This window comes from Miscanthus floridulus, chromosome 2, assembly GCF_019320115.1.
Source record: "Miscanthus floridulus cultivar M001 chromosome 2, ASM1932011v1, whole genome shotgun sequence".
NCBI classification, from domain to species: Eukaryota; Viridiplantae; Streptophyta; class Magnoliopsida; order Poales; family Poaceae; genus Miscanthus; species Miscanthus floridulus.
In genome coordinates, this window is record NC_089581.1 from 33715349 (window position 1) to 33738358 (window position 23010).

At 49.3% G+C, this 23010-nt stretch overlaps 2 protein-coding genes across 2 annotated transcripts; both read left to right on the forward strand.

Moving 5' to 3' along the window:
* Positions 1 to 8986: 8986 nt before the first annotated feature.
* On the forward strand, positions 8987 to 13614 carry LOC136538406 (hydroxyproline O-galactosyltransferase GALT6-like). Its single transcript, XM_066530380.1, has 7 exons — positions 8987 to 9747; positions 11181 to 11413; positions 11527 to 11811; positions 11891 to 12019; positions 12133 to 12306; positions 12805 to 12912; positions 13240 to 13614. The coding sequence occupies exons 1-7, from the start codon at positions 9054 to 9056 to the stop codon at positions 13453 to 13455; spliced, it is 1839 nt and encodes a 612-aa protein (XP_066386477.1). The 5' UTR covers positions 8987 to 9053; the 3' UTR covers positions 13456 to 13614.
* A 6899-nt stretch (positions 13615 to 20513) lies between these two features.
* On the forward strand, positions 20514 to 21405 carry LOC136536311 (uncharacterized). The gene is made up of 2 exons (XM_066528648.1): positions 20514 to 20752; positions 20955 to 21405. The coding sequence occupies exons 1-2, from the start codon at positions 20514 to 20516 to the stop codon at positions 21403 to 21405; spliced, it is 690 nt and encodes a 229-aa protein (XP_066384745.1).
* Positions 21406 to 23010: the final 1605 nt, after the last annotated feature.

Consider the following 23010-nt stretch of genomic DNA (forward strand, 5'->3'; position numbering starts at 1 on the left):
AGGGGGATAACGAAGATGGGCCAACATGTGTATGGGGCAGCCATCATTCCATAAGGATTGAACCCATCTATTGCTAGCGCGACACGTACACATCTGCTTTGTCAGGATGTTTGTCATTAAAGCGGATCCAAGCTTCACCATCGGATGGATGTACCATCTTGTCAGGTTTGTATCGTTTGCCATTTTTGTGCCATGTCATCTGTTTCGCGGATTCCTCGGTCATGTATAGCCGTTGGATCCTCTGTAGGAACGGAAGGTACCATAGGATTTTCACGGGGATCGTAAGTTGCCTATTCTGGCCATCATCAGAGTCTACCTCCAGGTACATGGAGGATTTACACTTTGGATAGAACTTTGCATGCTCGTGTTCTTTCCTAAATAGGACGCACCCCTTTAGACAAGCATGTATCTACTCATACGGCATCTTAAGTGCACAAAGGAGTTTCTGTGACTTGTACATGCTCTTTGGCAGAATGTGGCCCTCCAAAAGCAGGGTGCCAATCACTGCCAACATCTTATCGAAGCCTTCTCGACTCAAGTTTAACTCGGACTTCAACCCCATTAAGCGTCCAATGGCATTCAGTTGAGACACCATTGGCCGATTGTGAAGGGGTTTCTGTGCTGAGTCCATCATGTCGTAGAACGCCTATGCGTCTGCCTCCATCTCCTCCTTCTCACATCCCTCATCGAACTGTCCTTGGTGAAAGTCATCTAATATGTCTGCTACCCCCGCATCAGCATCAAAAGCCTCCACCCGTTGTCTCACCACCTCCTCTCTCATACTATGGGCTTCACCATGGTGGACCCATCGGGTATAGTCTGGTGTAAATCCATTCTTTACAAGATGTTTACCCATTTTCACCTTGTTTACCCTTCTCCTATTTCCACATTTGCTGTAGGGACACAAAACTAGGCAATGTCCTTTAGCAGCCTTGCCAAATGCACTGTTCAAGAAAACATCGGTCTTGTTCATCCATTCTGTGGTGTAATCACTCTGACTTCTTCAACCCGTGTACATCCACTGATGGTCATCCATCCTCTAACATATGTATCAGCGAGTAATGTAACCATCAATTGCATCTACATGGTGTTCCTACTGTCTAATAGGTGAGGATAGGTCCTAATCCCACCTGTGGATGCATAGATGAGGTTAGTTTCCATGCTCTACTCCTATCTGAGATAGAATTTCGGCAGCACCTCTCCACTGTTCTCCTAATACACGTCCTGCCAAAGAAGAGTGCATATCCAGAAAACAACAGGGAGGTGATGCTGAAACTCTGTCTCGGACCGAAGCAGACCATGGAAACTAACCCATCTACGCATCCGTGGGCTGTCCAAAAAATGTGGACAATCCGAAATAGATATGGTCATAGATATGCAAAGATCTATATACCTCCAATCATATCTCTTTCAAATGGGAGACACCTAACTGGGTTATGCGATCTACGACCATGATATGGAAAGAGGGGTTATACCTAGGGTGGTGGCGGAGTCAGGCTAGCGGGGCCATAGCGGGTCGATGAAGTGGTGAGGCAACGCGGTGCAGGCAGATCGGCACGGCGATGGGAACTCCGACTCGGCTCTGATAGGCTCTTCTCTACAAAAATGGAACAAAATACTGTCATTTAAAAAAAATCGGTAGAACCTCCCCTGCATGGTGAGGTTTCTAAAACCTGCAAAAAACAACGGCACGATGGCCGACAAGCACATATATCTCAAGAGAAGCCATGTAGTTTGGGTATCAATCCATGCAGAAGAATATATCCAAGTAGTACCACTACGTCCACTATTGCTACTACTACTACCACTAGTTCTACTACTACTACCACTACTTCTAATACTACTACTACCACTAGCACTACTACTACAACTAATACTACTACAACTATCACTACCATGACAACAACAAGAGAGAGGGCATACCTAACGGGCGCCGAGGGTAGGGGCAGGCGGGGTTGGGGTCGGGGTCACCGGAGTCGAGAACGCGGTCGGGCACGGGCGGTGTCGGGGCAGGCGGTCCACGGTGCGTGGCCGGGGGTAGGGACGGCTCCGACTCCTCCTCATTCTCCTCCTCCTCCTCCCCTCCTCCCCCTCCTCCTCCTCCACGCCTCCTCCACCCGCCGGCGTTGGGCAGCCGGTGTGGGCGAGCTGGCCATGCTCGGCCACACGTGGGGGCGGGGGCAGGCGCCGGCGTGCAGCGTGGGGAGGGGCTGCGGTGGGCGGCGCGCGGTGTGGGGAAGGGCGGTGGCCCGGTGGCGGGCACGCGCGCGGGAGGCTGGGCGGCCTGGCGTCGCGGTGGCGCGGGCACGCGGGCGGCGCGGCCAGTGCGGGCGCGCGGGCGGCCGAGCGGCGCGGGCGGCGGTGGCGGCGCGGGCGTGGGCGGTGTGTGGGCTGGCCCAGCCATTGGGGTTAAATCCCCCCTTTGTCGAGTGCCCTCGATCTGGCATTCGGCAAAGGTTTTTTTTTTATTTTTTCAACCGCCTCTTTGCCGAGTGTCACCTGGCCTAGCACTCGGCAAAGAAGGGTTTTTTTGAAAAAAAAATCTTTGCCGAGTGTCACAGATCTGGCACTCGGCAAAGTATTTTTTTTGAAATACTTTGCCAAGTGCCCCTGACACGGCGCTTGGCAAAGATTCAATATTTTTTTTTGAAATATCTTTGCCGAGTGCCCCTGTGAAGACACTCGGCAAAGTGGAAATTTCTAAAAAAATCAAAAATCCTCTTGGCCGAGTGCCCCTATGAAGGCACTCGGTAAAGACCCCCTTTGCCGAGTGCCATGCCCCGGCACTCGACAAAGTTTTTTGTTTTTTTTGTTTTTGTCCTTCAAATTTTTTGTGCAGCCCTTTTAAAGTACCAGGAACTCCTCGTTAGAATTTGGGGATTTTTTGTGGCTTTTTGATATATTTAGTTACTTTATTTCGTTTACTTTAATTTTTTAAAAAAATATAAATTTGAATTGCACGTGGTACGAATAATGGAATTTAATGATTCAAAAAATAATAATCATGTTACTGAGTATAGTGTGAGGCCGTATCTAGAAATGGACCCGAAATTTCGGACATCTTGTTCACGAAACATGACCGCGAACTTGAGTGCAAAGTGTTTTTAAATTCTATAAAAAGCAAATGAAGTCCGAAAATCATGAAACTTGTTGAGATGTCGTGATATCGTATGTGGAGGCTATGATAAAATTTTCAGAAGATTTCATGCACATTGTCACGTACGATGCTTACAAACCAGGACATCTCTACATGTGTCGTGATATCGTATGTAGAGATGCCCTGGTTTGTAAGCATCGTACGTGACAACGTGCACAAAAATTTCTGAAATTTTTATCATAGCCTCCACATACGATATCATGATATCTCAACAAGTTTCATGATTTTCGGACTTCGTTTGCTTTTTATAGAATTTAAAAACACTTTGCACGCAAGTTCGCGGTCATGTTTCGTGAACAAGATGTCCGAAATTTCGGGTCCATTCCTGGATACGGCCTCACACTACACTCAGTAACATGATTATCATTTTTTGAATCATTAAATTCCATTATTCGTACCACGTGCAATTCAAATTTATATTTTCAAAAAAATTCAAGTAAACGAAATAAAGTAACTAAATATATAAAAAAACCACAAAAAAATCCCTAAATTCTAACGAGGAGTTCCTGGTACTTTAAAAGGGCTGCACAAAAAATTTGGAGGCCAAAAACAAAAAAAAAACTTTGCCGAGTGCCAGGGCATGGCACTCAACAAAGTGGATTTTTTATTTTTTTTAGAAATTTCCTCTTTGCCGAGTGCCTTCACAGGGGCACTCGGCAAAGACATTTCAAAAAAATATTAAATTTTTGCCGAGCGCCGTGTCATGGGCACTCAGCAAAGTATTTTCTAAAAAAAAAATCTTTGCCGAGTGCCTAACAGCAGGCACTCGGCAAAGAAGGACGTGGCCGAACACCGTTACGCGGGGCAACCTATGTCGAGTGCCGCGCTTTTGCCGAGAGCCTGGCACTTGGCAAAGAAGTCCTTTGTCGAGTGCCCTTTTTTACCGAGTGCCCAATTTTTGAAACTCGGCAAAGCAGTTTGCACTCGGCAAAGGCTTTGTTTCCAGTAGTGCAAGGTAATAGCATGAGTTTTTGGAAGACATAGCAACCAACTCTCCATGCGCGTAGAGGATTGGGATGGGCAAACTCAGAAGCAACTCGAACAAAAGATTGTGTTTGAAAGACAGAGCAACCATGTTTCTCAGGAAGATAGAGCAATCAGGGCGGAGTTACGGGAATACAGAGAAGCAACTCAACCGAAAGATTGTGGCGCTGTTGTGTTTCTCGGGAAGACAGAGCAATTGGTGTTGGAGTTATGGGAATACTCAGAAGCAACTCGACCGAAAGATTGTGGCGTTATTGTGTTGGTGTGAGAGGCTCGTCATAGAGGAAAGCAAGGTAATAGCATGAGTCTTCAGAAGACATAGCAACCAACGTAGAGGATTGGGACGGGAAACTCAGAAGCAACTCGACCGAAAGATTGTGGCGCTGTTGTGTTGGTGTGAGAGGCTCCTCATAGAGGGCAGGAGTGTTCGAAAGATAGTCCATACATTACTCGAGCAATCACACTCGCACCATGTCGTGGAGCGGAGCGGCCCGTGCTCTGCATGACATGACGCGCACGCCTCGCCACGACTCTGCGGCGGCGGCGCGCGCACGTGTGGCATGCTCTTAACCTCTACCAACTTCTCAATAGATGCACAAGTAGTTCATCTATTGAAGTTAAGTCAACAAATAGTCAAAATCCCATACGGGATTAAAACTATAATGCACCTTAACATTTTAATATGGACTAGGATTTATTTGATTTAATTAAATTAAATATAGACCAAGCCCATATTAAATCTAACAGGTTCATCATTGTTATCACTATTGACATAATAAATCTTATTGTTGATCCTTTTGGGGTCGTCGATGAACTTGTCAGCTCCTCGAGGCTCAATATTTTCCTCCTTGGGAGTGACAGAGGCTTAATATTTTCCTCCTTGAGAGAAGGATTCGACTGTTCATTAGGTGGCAAACGAATCAGATTATTGTCATTCTTCAAAATGTACATGGAATTGCTTGAGCTTGTATCCTCCAACTTGTCGTAATATTTGACGTTGTCGCCAATACTCCTCGAACGATAGGCCATGAGGCTTGGGCATGGTGGAATTGTGGATCAAATGAACGAAGATATGGAGAAAACTAGAGCTGTAACGAAGTGTAAAAACGATGGGCCTGATTAGTTTACGACCAAAATTTATCATGCCAAAGATTTAACAAACCAAAGTTAGATAAAAAATTTTGCCATAGATTTGGCAAGCAAAATATGAAAAATTGTCAAGTTTTAGTAGCAAACCAAACAATAGCCAAAATCATGACTTGCCAAATATTTGGTTTGGTATATTTTGGAAGCCAACCAATTAGACCTGATAACACAAGAGATGTGTTAACCTTTTCTTCTGATTTATAACACATCTCTAGTGTGTTATGGTTTTGTTCTTTGTTGCAACCCTAGTTTTTCTGTATCTTCTTCGTTTGATCCACAGTTCCACCATGCCCAAGCCCCTAGGTCTATCTTTCAAGGAGTACTGGGAGCACTGGCGACAACGTGAAATGTTACAAGTTGTGGACACAAGCTGAAGCAATTCATGGTAAATTTTGAAGAGTGACAATAATTTAATTCGTGCACCACGTAATGAGCAGTCGAATCCTTCTCCCGAGGAGGACAATATTAAGCCTCCGGTTGCTCACAAGAAGGTAAATATTGAGCCTCCACGTGCTGACGAGCTCATAAACAAACTTAAGGATCGGCGATGAGATTTATTATGGTAGTAGTGATGATAGTGATGAATCGACCTTCGAAGTAACGAAGATGATACTAGTGACACCGAATACGAAGGCCAAGGTTCAAACGACGTTCAAGGTCCGGTACTTAAATGGCTCCTACGAAGATAATTCTGGATATCGACTCGTCTCGGCTCGGTCCAGCTCAAGTCGGTTTGTTAGGCTAACGAACCACCTCGGCTCGGCTCGTTAATATTAAGGGGCAGCTCGGTTCGTTAGCGAGCTCGAGCTGACTCGTTTAGCTCACGAGCTATAAAAAATATGACACACATGTTTATAATATTTATGCTATAATAATTTTAGAAGGTGATGTTCACCATTATGCAACCATACATGATTAATACATATCAGGTTCATCAAAAGTATCAACCATGCAACATAGCTGCTCAATTCATGATCCATACAGTTTCAGCATACTTACTAGTTACTTGCTACCACAGACTTAGGAAAGTACACAAATTCAATGTTAACATCATCATTTTTTTCCTAGAAAATAATTCATAAATCAACATTTAAGTACCACAACAATTATAAAATCAAAATTTATATGAAACAACTAAAAATAAGGATACACACCAATGGAATAGGTGTTCACTTCTATGTCAGCATCACCATCTTCTGAATACATGGTCGTGGGCTGATATGCCTCAGCTCATTTGAGCTCGTGAGCAGCTCGCGAGTTGGCTCGTTAAAACAGCGAGCTAGACTTCCAGCTCAGCTCGTGAAAAAATTAAAACGAGGCGAACCAAGGCGAGCCGGACACGAGTCGAGTGAGTTAGCGAGCCACGAGTATTTTGTCCAGCCCTACCTAAAGACGACGACGACAGATCTAACCCAAAGCTAAAAGTGGAAGTTTTTATTCTACCTCAGCTGCTGTTTAAAAAATTCATATTCTTAATTTCTACAATATTCTATTCAAATAAGCATCAAGCCGTCAACTGTTAGTTTCTTATCTAGTTATAGGTCATTTGTCAGTGTTTTTTTTTTGCGAAAATTTGTCAGCGTTTGATTTATACAATCATTTTGTTTGCTGGTTGGTGCTGGTGTTGGTTTGAATTGGCTGGTGCTGGTTTTTTATGAGAGAAAAACAATGTTAACTGGTTGAATAAGCCTGACCGAAACCCAGGAGCGAAATACAGTGATTCATGCGGTTCTCCTCGTGGTCACGATGCATCTAAATCAATACGCCTCTCCTAGCACTTTATGGAACAAATTTATTCCTTTTCAGTAATGGAGCCTTATTTCAATCCAAACTAGTATAAAATCTAGTCATACCATGGCCTGAAAAGGAATAGACCCACGCGGGTTAAACACATCACAATTCACAAATGAGATTTGAAGTTTACGTCATCAGTCCACGCCTCGAGGGCCAGCTCGAGCGACGTGAGCGACTCGGCTCGAACTCTCGAGTGTGACGAGCATGCGGGCCGGATGGCGGATCGTCCTAGGTGGAGCGACGGCGCCGTGATAATCTACCGCCGCCACCACGCGCCTGCTAGGCCCGTCGCACACGTGGCGTAGGCGTAGGCGTAGGAGCACACGTGCCTACCCCGCTGCGCCTCAGCTGCTGTTTTGGTACATCCTATGTGATATTTTATGAGATGATATTTAACTATTTAAGGCTGCCGACATGTACTCCCAAAAGAATGCAACTACCTGTTCCGTGCCAGAAAAATAGTTCACGTTTAATCAAATTTCTAGTAAATTTTATTCACATTTACGACTCTAAAATAATTTATTATAAAAATATATTTCGTAATTAATCTAATGATATTTATTTGATATCATAAATATTGATACTTTTATCCATAATTGATTAAACTTAAGATACAAAACCATGACACCGTGCTAGAATTATATTCTTTCATCGGAGAGAGCAGTAATATATCTGTCTTTTATTTAGATCTCATGGTCTAAAGTTGAGCCACTAAACTTTAAACCACTTTAACTCTTTAAAGCTCTAAACATGTGGTTCAAGGTTGTGTCTAAAGTTTAGCTAATCTTAAAAAATAGAATTAGTTCATTAGACTATAAAAGTGAGCTAAATTGACCTAAAATTTAGCTTTTAAAAAGGTTGTGCATAAACCAAGTCCTCAAACGGATATGTTTGCTAGTTATTAACGTAAGATTGTTACTCGGTAGTAAAACACTGATATATTTACTATTAACTCCATCTCAAAATAAGGTGTTTTGATTTTTTTTAGATACATTGCTTTCATATGCATCTAGACATAGTGTATATCTAAGTGAATATCAAAAGCCATAAATTTAGAAAAGCCAAAACGTCTTATAATTTAGAACAGGGGAGTAGTTATTATTTATAAATCAGAGACGACTATGGTCCTATTTGGACTCCTCCAGTTTTTGTCGGTTCTTAAGAATCTGACTTTTGGTAACTGGATGGAATCCAAACAGGCCAGTTTTTGCTTCCAGATATCGTCAGATTCTTAAAAATCAGGAAGTTGATGATATCCAGCTTTTGCCAGTTTTGTGTGACCCATAGAGCAATAAATGAAGTCAAGATTTTTAAAAACTATGGGATTCAAACACCCCCATTAATTTTTTCGCTTAGAATTAAGATTTTAGAAACTAAAAGAAAAACTAGTTTTTATGAATCCAGAACTGATCCGCCAAGTCTTGCCCTTACCTTTGCTAATGTTAAAGAGCCGGTTTAGGTCTTTATGATGATAGTACAACACATGTTCCATGACTGACCATGTTGATAATTGTACATTTTCTTTAACTAATTTGATAGTTGTATAGTACCCGGGTACTGTATCCTTTATCTCAAGCGAATGGCAACATTTTGAGTGCAAACAAACTACCCGAGAGCCAAAAAAAATCGCAATTAGCAAACTCTGAAAGGACGTGCACGCAAAGAAAAAAGTAAGGCACTGTTCGTATGAACTATTTTTCAGTTGAATCAGCTTATTCTAACTTATTCTTCGTCATATAATATTATTGAATCAGCTAAAATCAGCTGCTTATGTACCAAACGAATAGAGCCGAGATAAAACAGAGCCTAGATAAAAAACGAATTTTCCAAAGCTCGGCTTATGTACCCTTCTCCTGCTGTCCTGCACCTTAAACCTCGCGAATTTTCCAAAGCTCGGCTCGAACGCACCGTTTCCCTCCTGTCGTCACCGCTCACCACCATCCAGAAAATCCAACACGTGCCGGCGCCGCCCATGCGCCGGCAACGCCGCACCGGCGGCGGCCTCCGCCCAGTGCTGCTGCTACTCCCCTTCGCCGCGCTCGTTTCGGTCGCAACCTTCTCCCTACACTCCGCCGACCGCCTCCTCCCCAGCTCTGACACGGCGCAGCAGGCCGCTTCGCCGTCCCGGCACCAGCAGCATCGGCTGCCCATCTCCACCCTCGACGTGCGCGCGGTCAACGCCGCCGCCCCGCCGCTCCACGCGGCCGCCGCGCGCGCCTTCCGGTCCGGCGGGCGCCTCCTCCGCGACGTCCTCTCCTCCTCCCCCTCGTCATCTGCCCCCGCGCCGCCGCCCGCGGCCGTGGGTGTCGGCGGCGCGACGCGGTGCCAGGCCTCGATCACGCGGTCGGGCGCGTATCTCCATCTCCGCCATGCTGACGGCGGCGGCGTCCTGCTGCCCCTGCCCTGCGGGCTGGCGCTGGGGTCACACGTCACGCTGGTCGGCGCGCCGCGGGGCGGTGGAGGCGCCGCTGGCGTGGCGCAGTTTGCGGTGGAGCTGCGCGGGGAAGGCGACGGAGACGCGGCGCCGAGGATACTGCACTTCAACCCGCGGCTCAGCGGGGACTGGAGCCGCCGCCCGGTGATCGAGCTGAACACGCGCTTCCGCGGACAATGGGGACCCGCGCTCCGGTGCGACGGCCGTCGGTCGCGCCCCGACGAGGAGACCGGTGCGTCGGTGGCCCTGTCTCTTCCTTGCTTGCTGTGACAGTACCAGTGGTACTTTTTACCGTCAACATCTTCTTCATGATTGCACGGTGATAGTGATACTGTTAAATAAACTGGAGGATTAATCATCAATGGTGGCCCATGTCCGTGAGGAACCAGTTTATATAGTAGGCAAAAAACGTGATGGTACTCAACAGAGTAAATTAGGATGTTACTTTGCATTAAGAGAGCTGTGGTTCGCGCCTTCAGGGTAGGTGTTAGTGTGTTACTATGATTGTAGTTTTGATCGTACGGTTGGACGGTTGGTGCACAAAAGTCTCCGCCTCTCGGCTCTTTTGGGATGTTCGATTAATTAGCATTGTAGCTTTTGACATATGGGATTATTGATTTGCAATCTGACTGTACCAGTGGATCCTAGGGAACTATTCAAAGAGAAAATTGCTGCAACCGGCTGTGTTGCTCAATTCCTACTAGTACTTAAGATACTGATAGCCATAGCGTACTTTTATTGATGGAATGGTATGTCATTCCAACATTGGGAAACTCCTAACGAAGTGTAGATATGAAAATGTCGTTCTAAGAGTACTGTAGTGATTGTTCTTTTGATGAGGGCAGCAAGACAGTTTAGTTGATCTTTGACAAACTGAATGAGCCCAAGAATATGTTGCTGAACAACCCGTTCTGGTCCTTCCCAACAATAAGTTTCCTTCGTTTAGTTGATGCTTCTATAAAAGGAGACATGCCTCCTTGTCGAGAATAGCAATGCCATGCGAACAGCTTATACATAGTGGAGTCCTCTCATCCTCTGCCACCATTTTTACTAGAGCTGTTGGCACATGTGGTAGAAGCAATTCATGGTTTGTTTCTTTTCCTTTAACATGACAGTATTCGTGTTACCATTTCCTGTTGTAGCATATCTGTTAGCTGTAGTGGTAGTGCACATGTTCTGATTTTCTGATGTAGTGTGTCTGTTAGTTGTTGCTATTCCTAGCCTCCTAGCTCAGCAACACATGAAACCCAGTATAACTGAACCTCCCATCAAGCATTTGTACCTGAGCGCTCAGTTGTGCAATCATAAACAATACAGAATAGCTGTGGATACTATATCTTTTTTGTTTTCCTTTTTTTTAAAAAAAAAAGGATTTCTGTCTCTTTGTCTTACATAATATATATACATTGTACGAAATGTTTATGTTGATGCACCCGTGTAGATATTATAGACCATAGAGATGGTGGACACCATCCTTTCTAGTTTCTACAAAATGTTGCCCAACATCTCCATAGTCAAAATGTGTAACTGATTCCTAGAGGATACCTGCCTGACAACAGGATGGTATTCTACATAAATTGTTTGTAATGAGAACTGTTGACATTATGAAAAAAATTTGGCAGATTATTGATGTCAGATCTCTTATATTGCTAACCCGTGGCGCAGTTGATGGATTAGTGATATGTGAGGAATGGTCTGGAAACATTGGTGGTGCATCAGAGGAGTTGAAGAGATCGTGGTTGCAGAACCGTGTTGCTGGAAAGAATAACAGAAATTGGATACATTGGCCATATCCATTCTTGGAGGAAGAATTGTTTGTTCTAACACTAAGTGCTGGTTTAGAAGGCTACCATTTTCATGTTGATGGGAAGCATGTCACATCCTTTCCTTACCGTGTTGTAAGTTGAGCTTCCTTTCTAAACCATTTACTTGATTTAGTTTATGTGTTCTTGTTTCTTAATTGGTAAAATGTTCTAATCTGTTGGTGCAATTTTTTTATTATTATTTCAAGGGCTTTGTTCTTGAGGATGCCAAAATCTTTTCTGTGAATGGTAATATTGACATCAAATCAATAGTAGCTGGTTCTTTACCAACGGCTCATCCAAGCATTGTACAAAGAAATCTGGAGTTGCTGACAGAACTAAAAACCCCTCCTCTTGGCAAAGAGAATGTTGAGATGTTCATAGGCGTTCTTTCAGCGGGGAGCCATTTCACTGAGCGTATGGCCGTGAGGAGATCTTGGATGTCTTTGGTGCGAAATTCATCAAGCATAGTGGCACGTTTTTTTGTTGCATTGGTAATACCTCGAAAAAATTTGTCTTCCTCTGTTTTTGTCTTGATAGGAACATAAATAACTGGAACATGTTTTAGGGCAGAACGGCAGAAAGGAAGCGAATGAAGATTTGATAAAAGAAGCAGATTTCTTCAGGGACATTGTCATTGTCCCTTTTGCAGATAGCTATGATCTGGTTGTTCTGAAGACTGTTGCCATTTGTGACTATGTGGTATGTAGCACAAGGGTGTATAAACACATTATAGGAGTATTTCAAGTGCATTTTCTGACAATTTGTATGCACATGCTCTCCCATTTTTTCATGTTGTTGTTTGAACTTCGAAGGCTCATGTTGTTCCGGCAAAGTATGTCATGAAGTGTGATGATGATACCTTTGTTAGACTTGATTCAGTAATGGCTGAAGTTAAAAAAATCCAAGATGGCAAAAGCTTCTATTTGGGGAACATGAACTACTACCACAGGCCACTGCGGGAGGGAAAATGGGCTGTCTCATACGAGGTAAAATGTCATCTCCATGGCTTATTTTTAAGATACACAAATTGATTATTACTCCAGTTATATGGCTTTAGATATGAGAAGCAGTGAAACATTCATGGTACAAACACAACAGAGAGTCTCTGTCAGAATGACAAATCAAACTATCTGTTTTGTAACTAGTATAGGGTAGTTGCATGAAACTTCAATGTCGTGAAATAATTGTACTGTCGTATTTTCCGATTGCTAAAGTGGAAGATCTGCCATTTACATTTACACCTTGTCACTACCCTATGGATGCGGTATCCTTCAGAAGTGCTACAGCACTGAGTTTGACTGAACAAATGGTTTGAAAGACATTTGTTAGGCATGTAACTGGCTGTCACTTCATGAGCATCACAAGATGTCCACGTGAATACATTATTGTCTCATGTAATCATGTAGGCTAATTGTCTCTCACTGCAGCACGCATGATTGAGGTGTATCAATTGAACTCTTTTTTAATGTTGTTTCAAATTCCAGGAGTGGCCCAGAGAAGAGTACCCGCCTTATGCTGATGGTGCAGGCTATGTCGTTTCTTCTGACATTGCAAACTTCATCGCATCTGAAATGGAGAATGGCCGACTAAATGTAAGATCTCTCTCCACTCCACTCCTTTCGTATCAGGTAGCAGAGGATATATTAGCTGCATGCAACCTGCAATCCAAATGGGATCCACACTAGCACTCAAGAACCACCTGCTTTAACTTTGGTTCCCGTGGATGATACCACTCTTGTTGAAAACAGAAAAAACATGAACCCACCCAATCATGCCTGACCCTGAAAAGATTTACCAAAAGTCAAAAGCCGTGCCCATCGCCATGCAATCAGTGGCTGTGTGCACGGGTGCTTAACAAATGATTACATATACTGAGTCTTCAAGGGAATAAACAACAACAAATGATTGCGTTTCCTCAGATGTTCAAGATGGAGGATGTGAGCATGGGGATGTGGGTGGGGCAATTCAACCGCTCAGGGACGGGGAACACCGTGGCGTACGTCCACAGCGCCGGTTTCTGCCAGTCCGGCTGCGTTGATGGCTACCTCACCGCGCACTACCAGTCGCCGGCGCAGATGGTGTGCCTCTGGGACAAGCTACGGCGAGGCAACACGCAGTGCTGCAACGCAAGGTGACCGTCCGTACCTCTGGGGCTCTGCCCCTGGGAGCTCACTTCAGCTGGGATGGGAATGGGATAAGGTAACAAACCACAGATGCCTGTACATTAGAGGGTACATAGAGTTATACAGAGGTTCGTGTTTCTACTGATTGGAAGCAGCGAATGGACACAAAATACGTCTGGAAGGATGGGTAGTTTACACATCATATCTGTAACATAAATCAACGGTACCAGAGTATAATAATCAACGGTATACATATTGTAGTAGTGTAGTCCCGTGGTGCTAGTCCAAAAGAATGCCCAGCCGAACAGTTCGCGGCATGGGGCTCGTGCTCAACTCCAGATCGGAATGTCTGCAGGCCATCACTGTTAGACAAGGGTATGCAGACGTGCAATCGGACGATCGGTCTTTTGTCAGCGACACGCCGCGACGGAGAGCACGGCTACTGGTGGCCTGGCCTGGTCGGTCCGGCCGTGCCGGTGCCGACCCTACTAACATGCGCTCCTGTCCTGGACTCCTCGTTTGCTCGACGTCCTGTCCGCGTCTGTGTTCCTGGCTTCCTCAGCCGTAACCCGTCACTGTCTAGTGCCCGTGCCCTCCTACTGAGGTACGTGCTCATTAGCTAATCCCTGGGTGACTTGGGTTAGACGCGTGGTTAACCTTCCCGTTCTCAAGTAACTAGGCGCTTTGCTGAGACTGGTTGCTGCCTCCTGGACGCTTTATTGAGACGCGTGCATCTGCAAGGTTATCCATGTCTGATCAGTGGCATGTTTTGTAAAAAAAATCAACAGTTGTGTAGACCCTGTTACTGTGTTATTATACACATGTCATATAGTGATATGGAGTATGGACACGAGTATATTCTAGTTGGTGGCAACCTAGGAGGCCAGGCTGAGTTTTTTCTAAGACAGTAACCGATTATTCAGCTTTTTTTTGAACATTTAAACAGGAAAATATCTCTTTATATTTATTTATGTATGAGGGGCTCAGATCCTGACATTTATGGTCTCTAAGGCTTTAATTACTAGCTGTGCTTTGCAAGAAACGTTGCCAAGAGCATTGGCTGTTCTTGTACTGGAAGTCCGGAACTAACCACTGCTGCTTCTATCTTTAAACATGGAAGCGACGTTGGACGTTGGTACAGGACTAAAGTTTAAAGTTTAAGATATACTAATAAAAAAACAAATTATAGATTCCGTCGTACTCCACGAGACGAATTAATTAACCATAAATAATCTATCATTTGCATATGTTTAATGTAGCACAACATTGTCAAATCAGACTAATTATACTTAAAAAATTCGTTTCGTAAATTAGTCTTAACCTATGTATTTAGTTTTATAATTAATCTATATTTCATACTTCATATATATATCAAACATTCGATAGGATAGTAGCTAAACTTTAGCCGCATTAAGCAAACACCCCCAGCATGTTTGCCTTTACGTCTCGGCTGCTTTCCCTGATCGATTCAAGTACGATTGTCTGCTCCCCACAACTGAGCAGTACCACCGTTAGCAGCAAGACAAGTATTTTCTTGGTTGTTTTTTCCTCTCATTTCTTTGTTTGCTCTTGTTCATAAGTACACCCTTACACCCTTCGTTACAAATTCTAAGTTATTCTAACTTTTTTGGAGAATCAAAGCATCTAAAGTTTGACCAAAACTATAGAGAGTTATAAAGATTTATGACAACAAATATATGTATATTATGAAAATATAATTAGTGAAGAATCTAATGATACTTGTTTGGTGTCATAAATATTAATATTTTATTATATAAATTTAGTCAAACTTGAGATGTTTTAATTCTCTAAGAAAGTTGGAGTGACTTATAATTTAGGATGGAGAGAGTAATTATATTACACTTCTACCTTAGTACCCAAATTGAACAGATCCTAGGATTGTTTTTTTTTGGTGGTGTGGTGGTGGGGGTGGTGGGGGGGGGGGGGGGATTTGTCATATATAAATCCTTACTAAAGCGCATTGCACTCTTTGATTGTCCTATGTGGTTTGGGAAAGAAGGGACATGCTAATTAACGAAAATGAAATACCTTGTAATGGAAGATAAATTTCAAACACTTGAATCATTATATTTTACTCCATCCGTTTTAAATTATAAGTTGCTTTGACTTTTTAAGTTCATCCATTTTGCTATGTATCTGGACATATTATATTATACCTAGATGCATAGCAAAATGGATGTACCAAAAAAGTCAAAACTACTTATAATTTTAAACGGATGGAGTATGTGTCGGTGTTTCGGACCGGGGGTCCTTAACCAACTAGTAAATTTGTACTGCGTGTTCCCAATCCCGGATAGTGATGCAAAGAGACACAAGGTTTATACTGGTTCAGGCAATCGGTGCCCTACGTCCAGTCTGAGAGATCGATCTTGTATTCCTTGCACCGAAATGCTCGTAGTAGGGGGTTACAAGCAGGGCGAGAGAGGGAGCTAGTCCCAGGTCTCTACGTGGGGCAGAGTGGATTGCTTGAGATGCTGATCTCAGGCCACGGGAAAGCTAGAGTGTTTGTCTGTGCGTTCATGCGCGAGTTCGTCGCGTGAGCCTAGGTCTAATCGCTTGCCTCTCCCTCGGAACGGTCCTGGTCCCTCCCTTTTATAGTTGAAAGGGGGACGAGGGTAATACATTCGCTAGCTACACGGTGTCGTGCGGACGGAGGCGGCGTGACCGAGCCCTGTAGCCTGTTCCTGTGGCGGCGTGGCCGACGGAGTGGTCCATCCTTGAAGTATTGGGGCGACGTGCCGGTCGCATCCGATCCTGTGCGTCGTGGGAGCTCCAGGGTTACCTCGAAGCGGGCGTGGCGGTCGGTGTGTGGGTCACTGTGTGTTGACCGCGCGAGAAGCCGAGGCTCAATTGGTGCCGAGGCCGAACCGTCGTGGGGGTCTTGGCAGACGTGAATCCTGAGGTTGCCGAGATCCTGATGTAGATGGCCGAGGCTATTAGGGAACAGTTGGTCTTGTATGCTGATTCTGAGGCTATGGTGACCCGGGCTAGACTCCCCATGCCGCGTTGTCTTCGGGGCGGGGGTTACGCGGCACAGTGTAGTGCAGACGCTGATCGTGGGCACAGCACCAGAACACAGTGGCCGGTAATCCCAGCCACGCCCTGTCCTAGTCGGTATGGCGTTGATGCGACTCCTTGTCCCGTCGGCCACTCTGCGGTGTCGAGCCATCGTCCGGCTAAAATTGTGGGAGTGGTTGACGCATTAATGGGACGTGACGCGCTGTCGGGAAGACTGGTCGAGGCGGGAGCGACGGGTTATTGCTGAGCCGGCTTTGAGCGATACGGAGAATCGACATCTCGTCCGAGGCTTTACGCGTGGGGCCTCGGGCGAGGTGGAGAATGGGTTCCTTGTCGAGGCCTCCCGTGAGAGGCCTCGCATGAGGCGGAGATTTGTCAGGCCGTCGAGACCTCCCGTGCGAGGCCAGAGGCGAGGCGGAGAGCCGGTGGGCTCGGATGGGGCCGGTGGTTAACCAACGGCTTACCTTCTGGCTTTGTTTTTTATAGGGTTGAAATGGTTCTTTCGATATACACTCGGGGTACCCCGTTTTATGGTACCCGACAGTATCCCCTGAGCCTTAGGGGGAGCGTGAGCGCTCTCTGTGAGGTTTTGACGAGGCTCGACTTGTGGTAGCTCCTGGCGGGATAGTGTTTCATGTTTCGAGGCCTCGGTGGGTGCGCGCGAGCGTACCCGCCGGGTGTAGCCCCCGAGGCCCTAGGGGAGTGGATTCATTCCTCCAGGGTCTTTTTTCTCACGCTGAACGAGAGATTTTATCGTTTTTTGTCGAGCCCACAAGTGCGAGTTCGGGTCGTGGGGTTTCGGCAAGGTCGCAGGAAGAGCCCCCGAGCCTTTGCACGGAGCGAGAGGGCGATCAGGAGCCCCCTAACTTTTTGTACGACCCTCGCGCTTCCTTTTCGCTCGAAAGGAGGGGAGGAATATGCCAGGCTACCCTCGGTGGGCGCGAGCGGTGACACTTCCGGTGAGCTGTTATTAGGTAGTCCGAGTGGAGGCTCGTGCCCCATTCGCTGGGGGTTGGCTAGTGGTCCAGAGATGCACTCCAAGAGTACCAGAGGGTTTCTCTAGTGGGTGCCGGGGCCGTTCGCTAGGCCTCGGTGGCTCGGTGCCTCCCTACGGTGGGATCCCATTTAGAGACCTCCTTGCCGGTCTCGGACATGACTTAGGACGTCCCGAGCGATCGTTTGCTCGGGCCTTGGCCATACGTGGGCTCGCCCATAGTCGTCCCTGACTCTGTTGCCCTGGGGCAGCTATCGAAACCCTAGGGGGGCTAGCCTTCGAACCCCTGGACCGTAACAGGCTCGATGCCCTTTATCGCGTTTATCAAAACTTCTAGCACAGGCTTAGGTCGCTTGTCTTTGTCTTAGGTGCAGGAGGAGCTCCCGAGCCTCCGCACGGAGCGAGAGGGCGGTCGGGGGTCCCCCTGACTTTTTTGTTCGTCCCTCACACATCCTTTTTGTTTGGACGGAGGGGTTGTTTGCTGAGCCCATTCGGGTGCGAGCCTAGGTCGCTGGGTCTCGGCAAGGTTGTAGGAAGAGCCCCCTAGCCTCTGCACAGAGCGAGAGGGCCGTCGGGAGTTCCCCTGGCTTTTTGTATGCCCCTCGCGTGTGAGGGTTTGTTTGTCGAGGCCCCCTTAGGTGCGAGCCTGGGTCGCGGGGTCTCGGTATATCTGCAGGAAGAGCCCCCTAGCCTCTGCACGGAGCAAGAGGGCTGTCAGGAGCTCCCCTAGCTTTTTGTATGACCCTCGTGCTTCCTTTTCGCTCGGAAGGAGGGGTTGTTTTGCTAAGCCCTCTCGAGTGCGAGCCAGGGTCGCTAGGTCTCGGCAAGGTTGCAGGAAGAGCCCCTTAGCCTCTGCATGAAGCAAGAGGGCCTCAGGGGTTCCCCTGGCTTTTTGTACGACCCTCGCGCTTCCTTTTCGCTCGGAAGGAGGGATGGAATGTGCCAGGCTACCCTCGGTGGGCACGAGCGGTGGCACTTCTGGTGAGCTGTTATCGGGTAAGTCCGAGTGGAGGCCCGTGCCCCATTCACTGGGGGTCGGCTAGTGGTCCAGAGACGCACTCCAAGAGTACCAGAGGGTTTCTCTAGTGGGTGCCGGGGCCGTTCGCTAGGCCCCGGTGGCTCGGTGCCTCCCTATGGTGGGATCCCATTCGGAGACCTCCTGCTAGTCTCGGACACGACCTTGGGCGTCCCAAGCGTTTTGCTTGCTTGGTCTCGGCCCCGTATGGGCTCGCCTGCGGTCGTCCCTGACTCTTTTGCCCTAGGGCGGCTGTCGAAACCCCTAGGGGCCCAGCCTTCGAACCCCTGGACCATAATGGGCTCGGCGCCTCGTTCCTTCGTTTGAAAGGAATCGGGTGGGGGGATATCTCCCCCATCGGCTCGACAATGGCCGGTGCGCCTTTTGAGGCGATTTTCCTAGGGAGGTGGAACGACGCCTACCGCTATTACGGTTGGACGCGACGTGGTGTCAGTGAATGGGACGTAACTGTTCCCGCGATTAACGAGGAAAAGGTGGGCATGTGGGCGGTAAAATCGGATCGGGATTAACCGCACCGGATCTGGGGGAAACTTCCTTGATTTCGTCGCCCGTCCATTTTGCCTTTACCCTGCATAAATACGCAACGAGCCTCACCCCTCCCCACCTTACCTTGCCTGCATTAGCTCTGCCCCCATTGAGCCATCGCTAGAGCAGCGAGCACCGGGAAGAAGAAGGGAGAAGGGCGAGCTAGAGAGAGAGAGAGAGAGACAGGCTCATCGCCACATTCGAAACCTCCACCACACTCATGGCTGGCGACATCGTTGTCATCGAGGTGGATCCTTAGGATCTATCCGACGTCACCGTGGAGATGCTTCAGTTGCTCGTCGATGGTGGACTCCTTCGTCCAGTGACCGACCCCAACAGGCAAGAGTGGATCGCTCTATCGGGCGAGCTAGAGCCGAGGCCTCGCGACGGTTATGTCGTGAGCTTCGTGTCCTTTCATGAGCGCGGCCTCGGCGTCCCGGTGGACCGATTTATGTGGGCGCTCCCGCACTACTATGGCGTGGAGCTCCACAACTTCAACCCTAATTCTATCGCGCAGGCGGTCATCTTCGTCGTTGTCTGCGAGGGGTATTTGGGGATTGCTCCCCATTGGGAGTTGTGGCTCCATCTCTTCCGGGCGGGGCATACCACCAAGCCGACGGGCACGTCGGGCATGAGGAAGACGGTGAGGGCCGGTGGCTACACTCTCCAAGTGTGCCAGGACTGCCAGCATCTCTACATCCTGGCCCAGCTCGCGTCAACCAATCGTCGATGGTACACGAGCTGGTTCTATCTCCGCAACGACGACGGCGGACTTTCCCCCTACACTGGGCGGATTGTGGGGAGCTGCCCGGAGAGATGGAAGTATGGCGTCCCGAGGGAGGATCAGCCCAAGCTGCAGTCGCTCCTAGAGGGGCTATAGAGGCTGCGGGACCGCTGCCTTACTGTGGCTGTGGTCATGGCCGCCTTCCACCGCCAGAGGGTGCTGCCGCTGATGGCTCGGCGGCAGCGCCTATTCGAGATGAGGCCAGATGAGCCGATTGCGGGCATCCAGATGTCTGCCTCCGCCCTCTTCGACGAGAAAATTCTTCACCGGGTGAGGGAGACGATAGATGCGAAGCTGAGGAGCAGTGGTCTGACCACCCTCGTGATGCATCCGTCGTGGGGGTTCCTCTTGCTGGTAAGTCGCGCGCCGCTGCAGCCCCCGAGCCCTCTCTATTTCCTCATCATTTCTCGCTCCCTTATGCGCGTTCGCTATCCCTATAGGGGATGAGCGACGTGCGAGCCTCCCTACCGCCCGTTCCCGAGGATGCGAGGCAGCGGGCGATCAACCGGGCGCACGCCGAGGCATAGAAAAAGCGGAAGGACGCCAAGGCGGCGAAGCGCATGAAGCAGATCCTTGCGTGTGAGAAACTTGATGAGCGTCGGCGGCAGCAAAGGAAGGATGGCCTCCCATTGGAGGAGTCCCCGTCGCCATCGCTATCGACGGATGCCTCAGACGGAGATGACGTGGGCAAGATGGGGCGGGGTCCCCTGGACCATCTCCCTGACATAGGGGAGATGGTGCCCAAGGCGTCGACAAACAGCCCGACGCTCCTAGGGGGAGGAGGAGGAGCTGTCCCAGGGTCGGCAATCGCCCGCCCCGGGGCCGAGGCCAACACGCCCGAGGCGCGGGCGTTGGGAAAGCACGTCGTCAGCCTGGTGGGTTCGACGGCAGCAGCGGAGCAGGTGGCGGCGGGGGCGACGCAACCACCCCTGTAGAGGATCGAGGGGGCACCGGGGTCCGTTGAGGACTGGCCAGCATCGGTGGATACAGAGGCCGTGCCTCTGCCACCACCACCACCTTTGTAGACAAGGGTTGCCGTGCCAAAGCGGTTGTAGCCTCGCTCGAGGTAAGCGTATTTTTGGCAGAGCCGCAGTGTTTTCTGTTCGTTCTTCGGTCTTGTGCTGACCCTGCAGGTGTTCTGTTCTTAGTCGGAAGCGACCTACGGAGGTGCCTACCTTGGCACCCCTTAAGGCGCTCAAGGTGAACCCTAGTTCCACCGCCCACTGGGTGGCGGAGGTGCAAGCCACCCTACAACGTGGCACGACATCGGCAAGGGTTGACCCGAAGGAGCCGGCGACCCAAGGAGGGGCTGTCGAGGTGGCCCCAACACGGACGGGGGAGGGAGCGCCTACGCCCCACGAGGGTGAGGCCCATGAGTCAGATGGGGCCGAAGTGCCCTCAGTTGCCGAGGTCGAGGCCCCCTTGGTCTCTGAGGCTAAGGCGGCAGGGGCCGGGGCATCCAGGACCATCGAGGCTGCTGCGGCGGGCGCCGGAGCCCCCGCGACCACCGAGGCCACGATGGCGGAGGCTGGAGCCCCCGGGACCACCGAGGCCGACGTGATCACGGTGAGGTCGTCGGCCTAGGAAGTGGAGATGAAGGCGGCGGAGGCCTTGGTGGCACCCTTGGTTCAAGGCCCGCTGTCGTTGTGGGAGAGCGCCCAGGAGGTGGAGGTTCTTCCGATCTCCTCCGATGATACTTCCCGGACACAGGAGATGGCCGACGCCGAGGTGGTCGATGCCGTGGAACAGCCGGTTTCGTCCTCGGGTGAGGGAAGCTCAGCCCTCGCATGGGTACGACCCGAGCCCCACGGGTGGGATTACCCATGTGTCCTATGGCAGAGTCGGGATGACCCTGAGGCGGAGCCTCTGTTCGCCCTCGAGGACGCGGCCGAGGGCGGGCGCTGGGACACCTTCGAGCAGTATCGCTAGCTAGTGGAGCAGTCACTACGGATGACGCTGTCCGTGGTGGCCGATGATCTGCCCAGGGTCACCCAGGTTCATGCTTTCTTTTTTCACGCGGTGTTGTCTTTTTTCGAGTTTTCTTGTAGGGATTGACCCCTATTCTATTTCCCCCAGGAGCTCGAGACCCGGTCCCTTTGGAAGTCGGTCTTTCTTCGGCGGGAGAGGGACGTCTGGGACCAGCTTCAGCGGCAGAAGGGTCTTCTTGCCGGCGCGGAGCACAGAGGTGGAGGACCTCCGCCTTCGCTGTGCTGATGCGAAGGTCAAGGCGGCCATGGCCCAAGAGCAGGTCCCCCCCTCTGGCAGCGCGGGTCAAGGAGTTGGAGGAGGAGCTCACCCGCGTGGCCGGTGATCGGGATGCCTTCAGGTCCCGAGCCAAAGAAGCCACGGCCTCGGGCAAGGCTCTTGCTGGTAGCTAGGAGCGGAGCAGAGTGCGCACCAGCTGACGAAAGGCGCCTTGGATGAGGCCCTTACGGTGGTTGAGGCCTCCCGGACCGAGGCTGTGGTCTAGAGGGGAAAGGCCGAGGGTGAGTCCTATTCCCCTCATTTTATTCGCCTTTCTTGTATTCGCCCCCTAATTCTCTGGTGTGATGTAGAGCTAGGGAGAGAGGCTTCCAAGGCGGCCGAGGCTACTCAGGTCAAGGCCCAGCGCCTGAAGGAGAAGGCCGAGGCTTCCCGGGCCAAGGCCCTACGCAGGAAGGAGAAAGCTAAGGCCTCTCGGGTCGAGGCCCGACGCTGGGAGCAGAAGGCCAAGGGTGAGTCCCATAGGCTTCCGTCCCTATTTGGCTTGTTTTCCTTTGCGCTCAACCCCATTCTGTTTCCTATGGTGCAGAGTCAGAGGCGGAGGTCACCCGGGCAGCCGAGGCTTTCGTCGCGGTGCAAGCGGTGCTCGAGACCGAGATCGGGGAGCACGACAAGCTAAAGGGTGTCGTCTGTACTGCCTGCGAGGCCCTGGGGGTCGAGGGGGTTCAGTTAGGCAGCTCCCTTGGGAGCCGTCTGATTGCATTGAGTGGTCAAGTGCGCGAGCGACTTCGAGGAGCGCTGCATACAGGCATCAAGCGCGCGCTAGCCGTCATTGCCTCGCACTACATCGGCGTTGACCTCCAAGCCATCAGCGATGGCTACGTCCTGCCTGATGATGACAAGGAGGCTGACGTGGTGGTCACAAAGCTAATGGAGGCGGCGAAAGGCCCCGGCACGGCGCTGGCAACGTTGTTCGAAGAGGAGGTG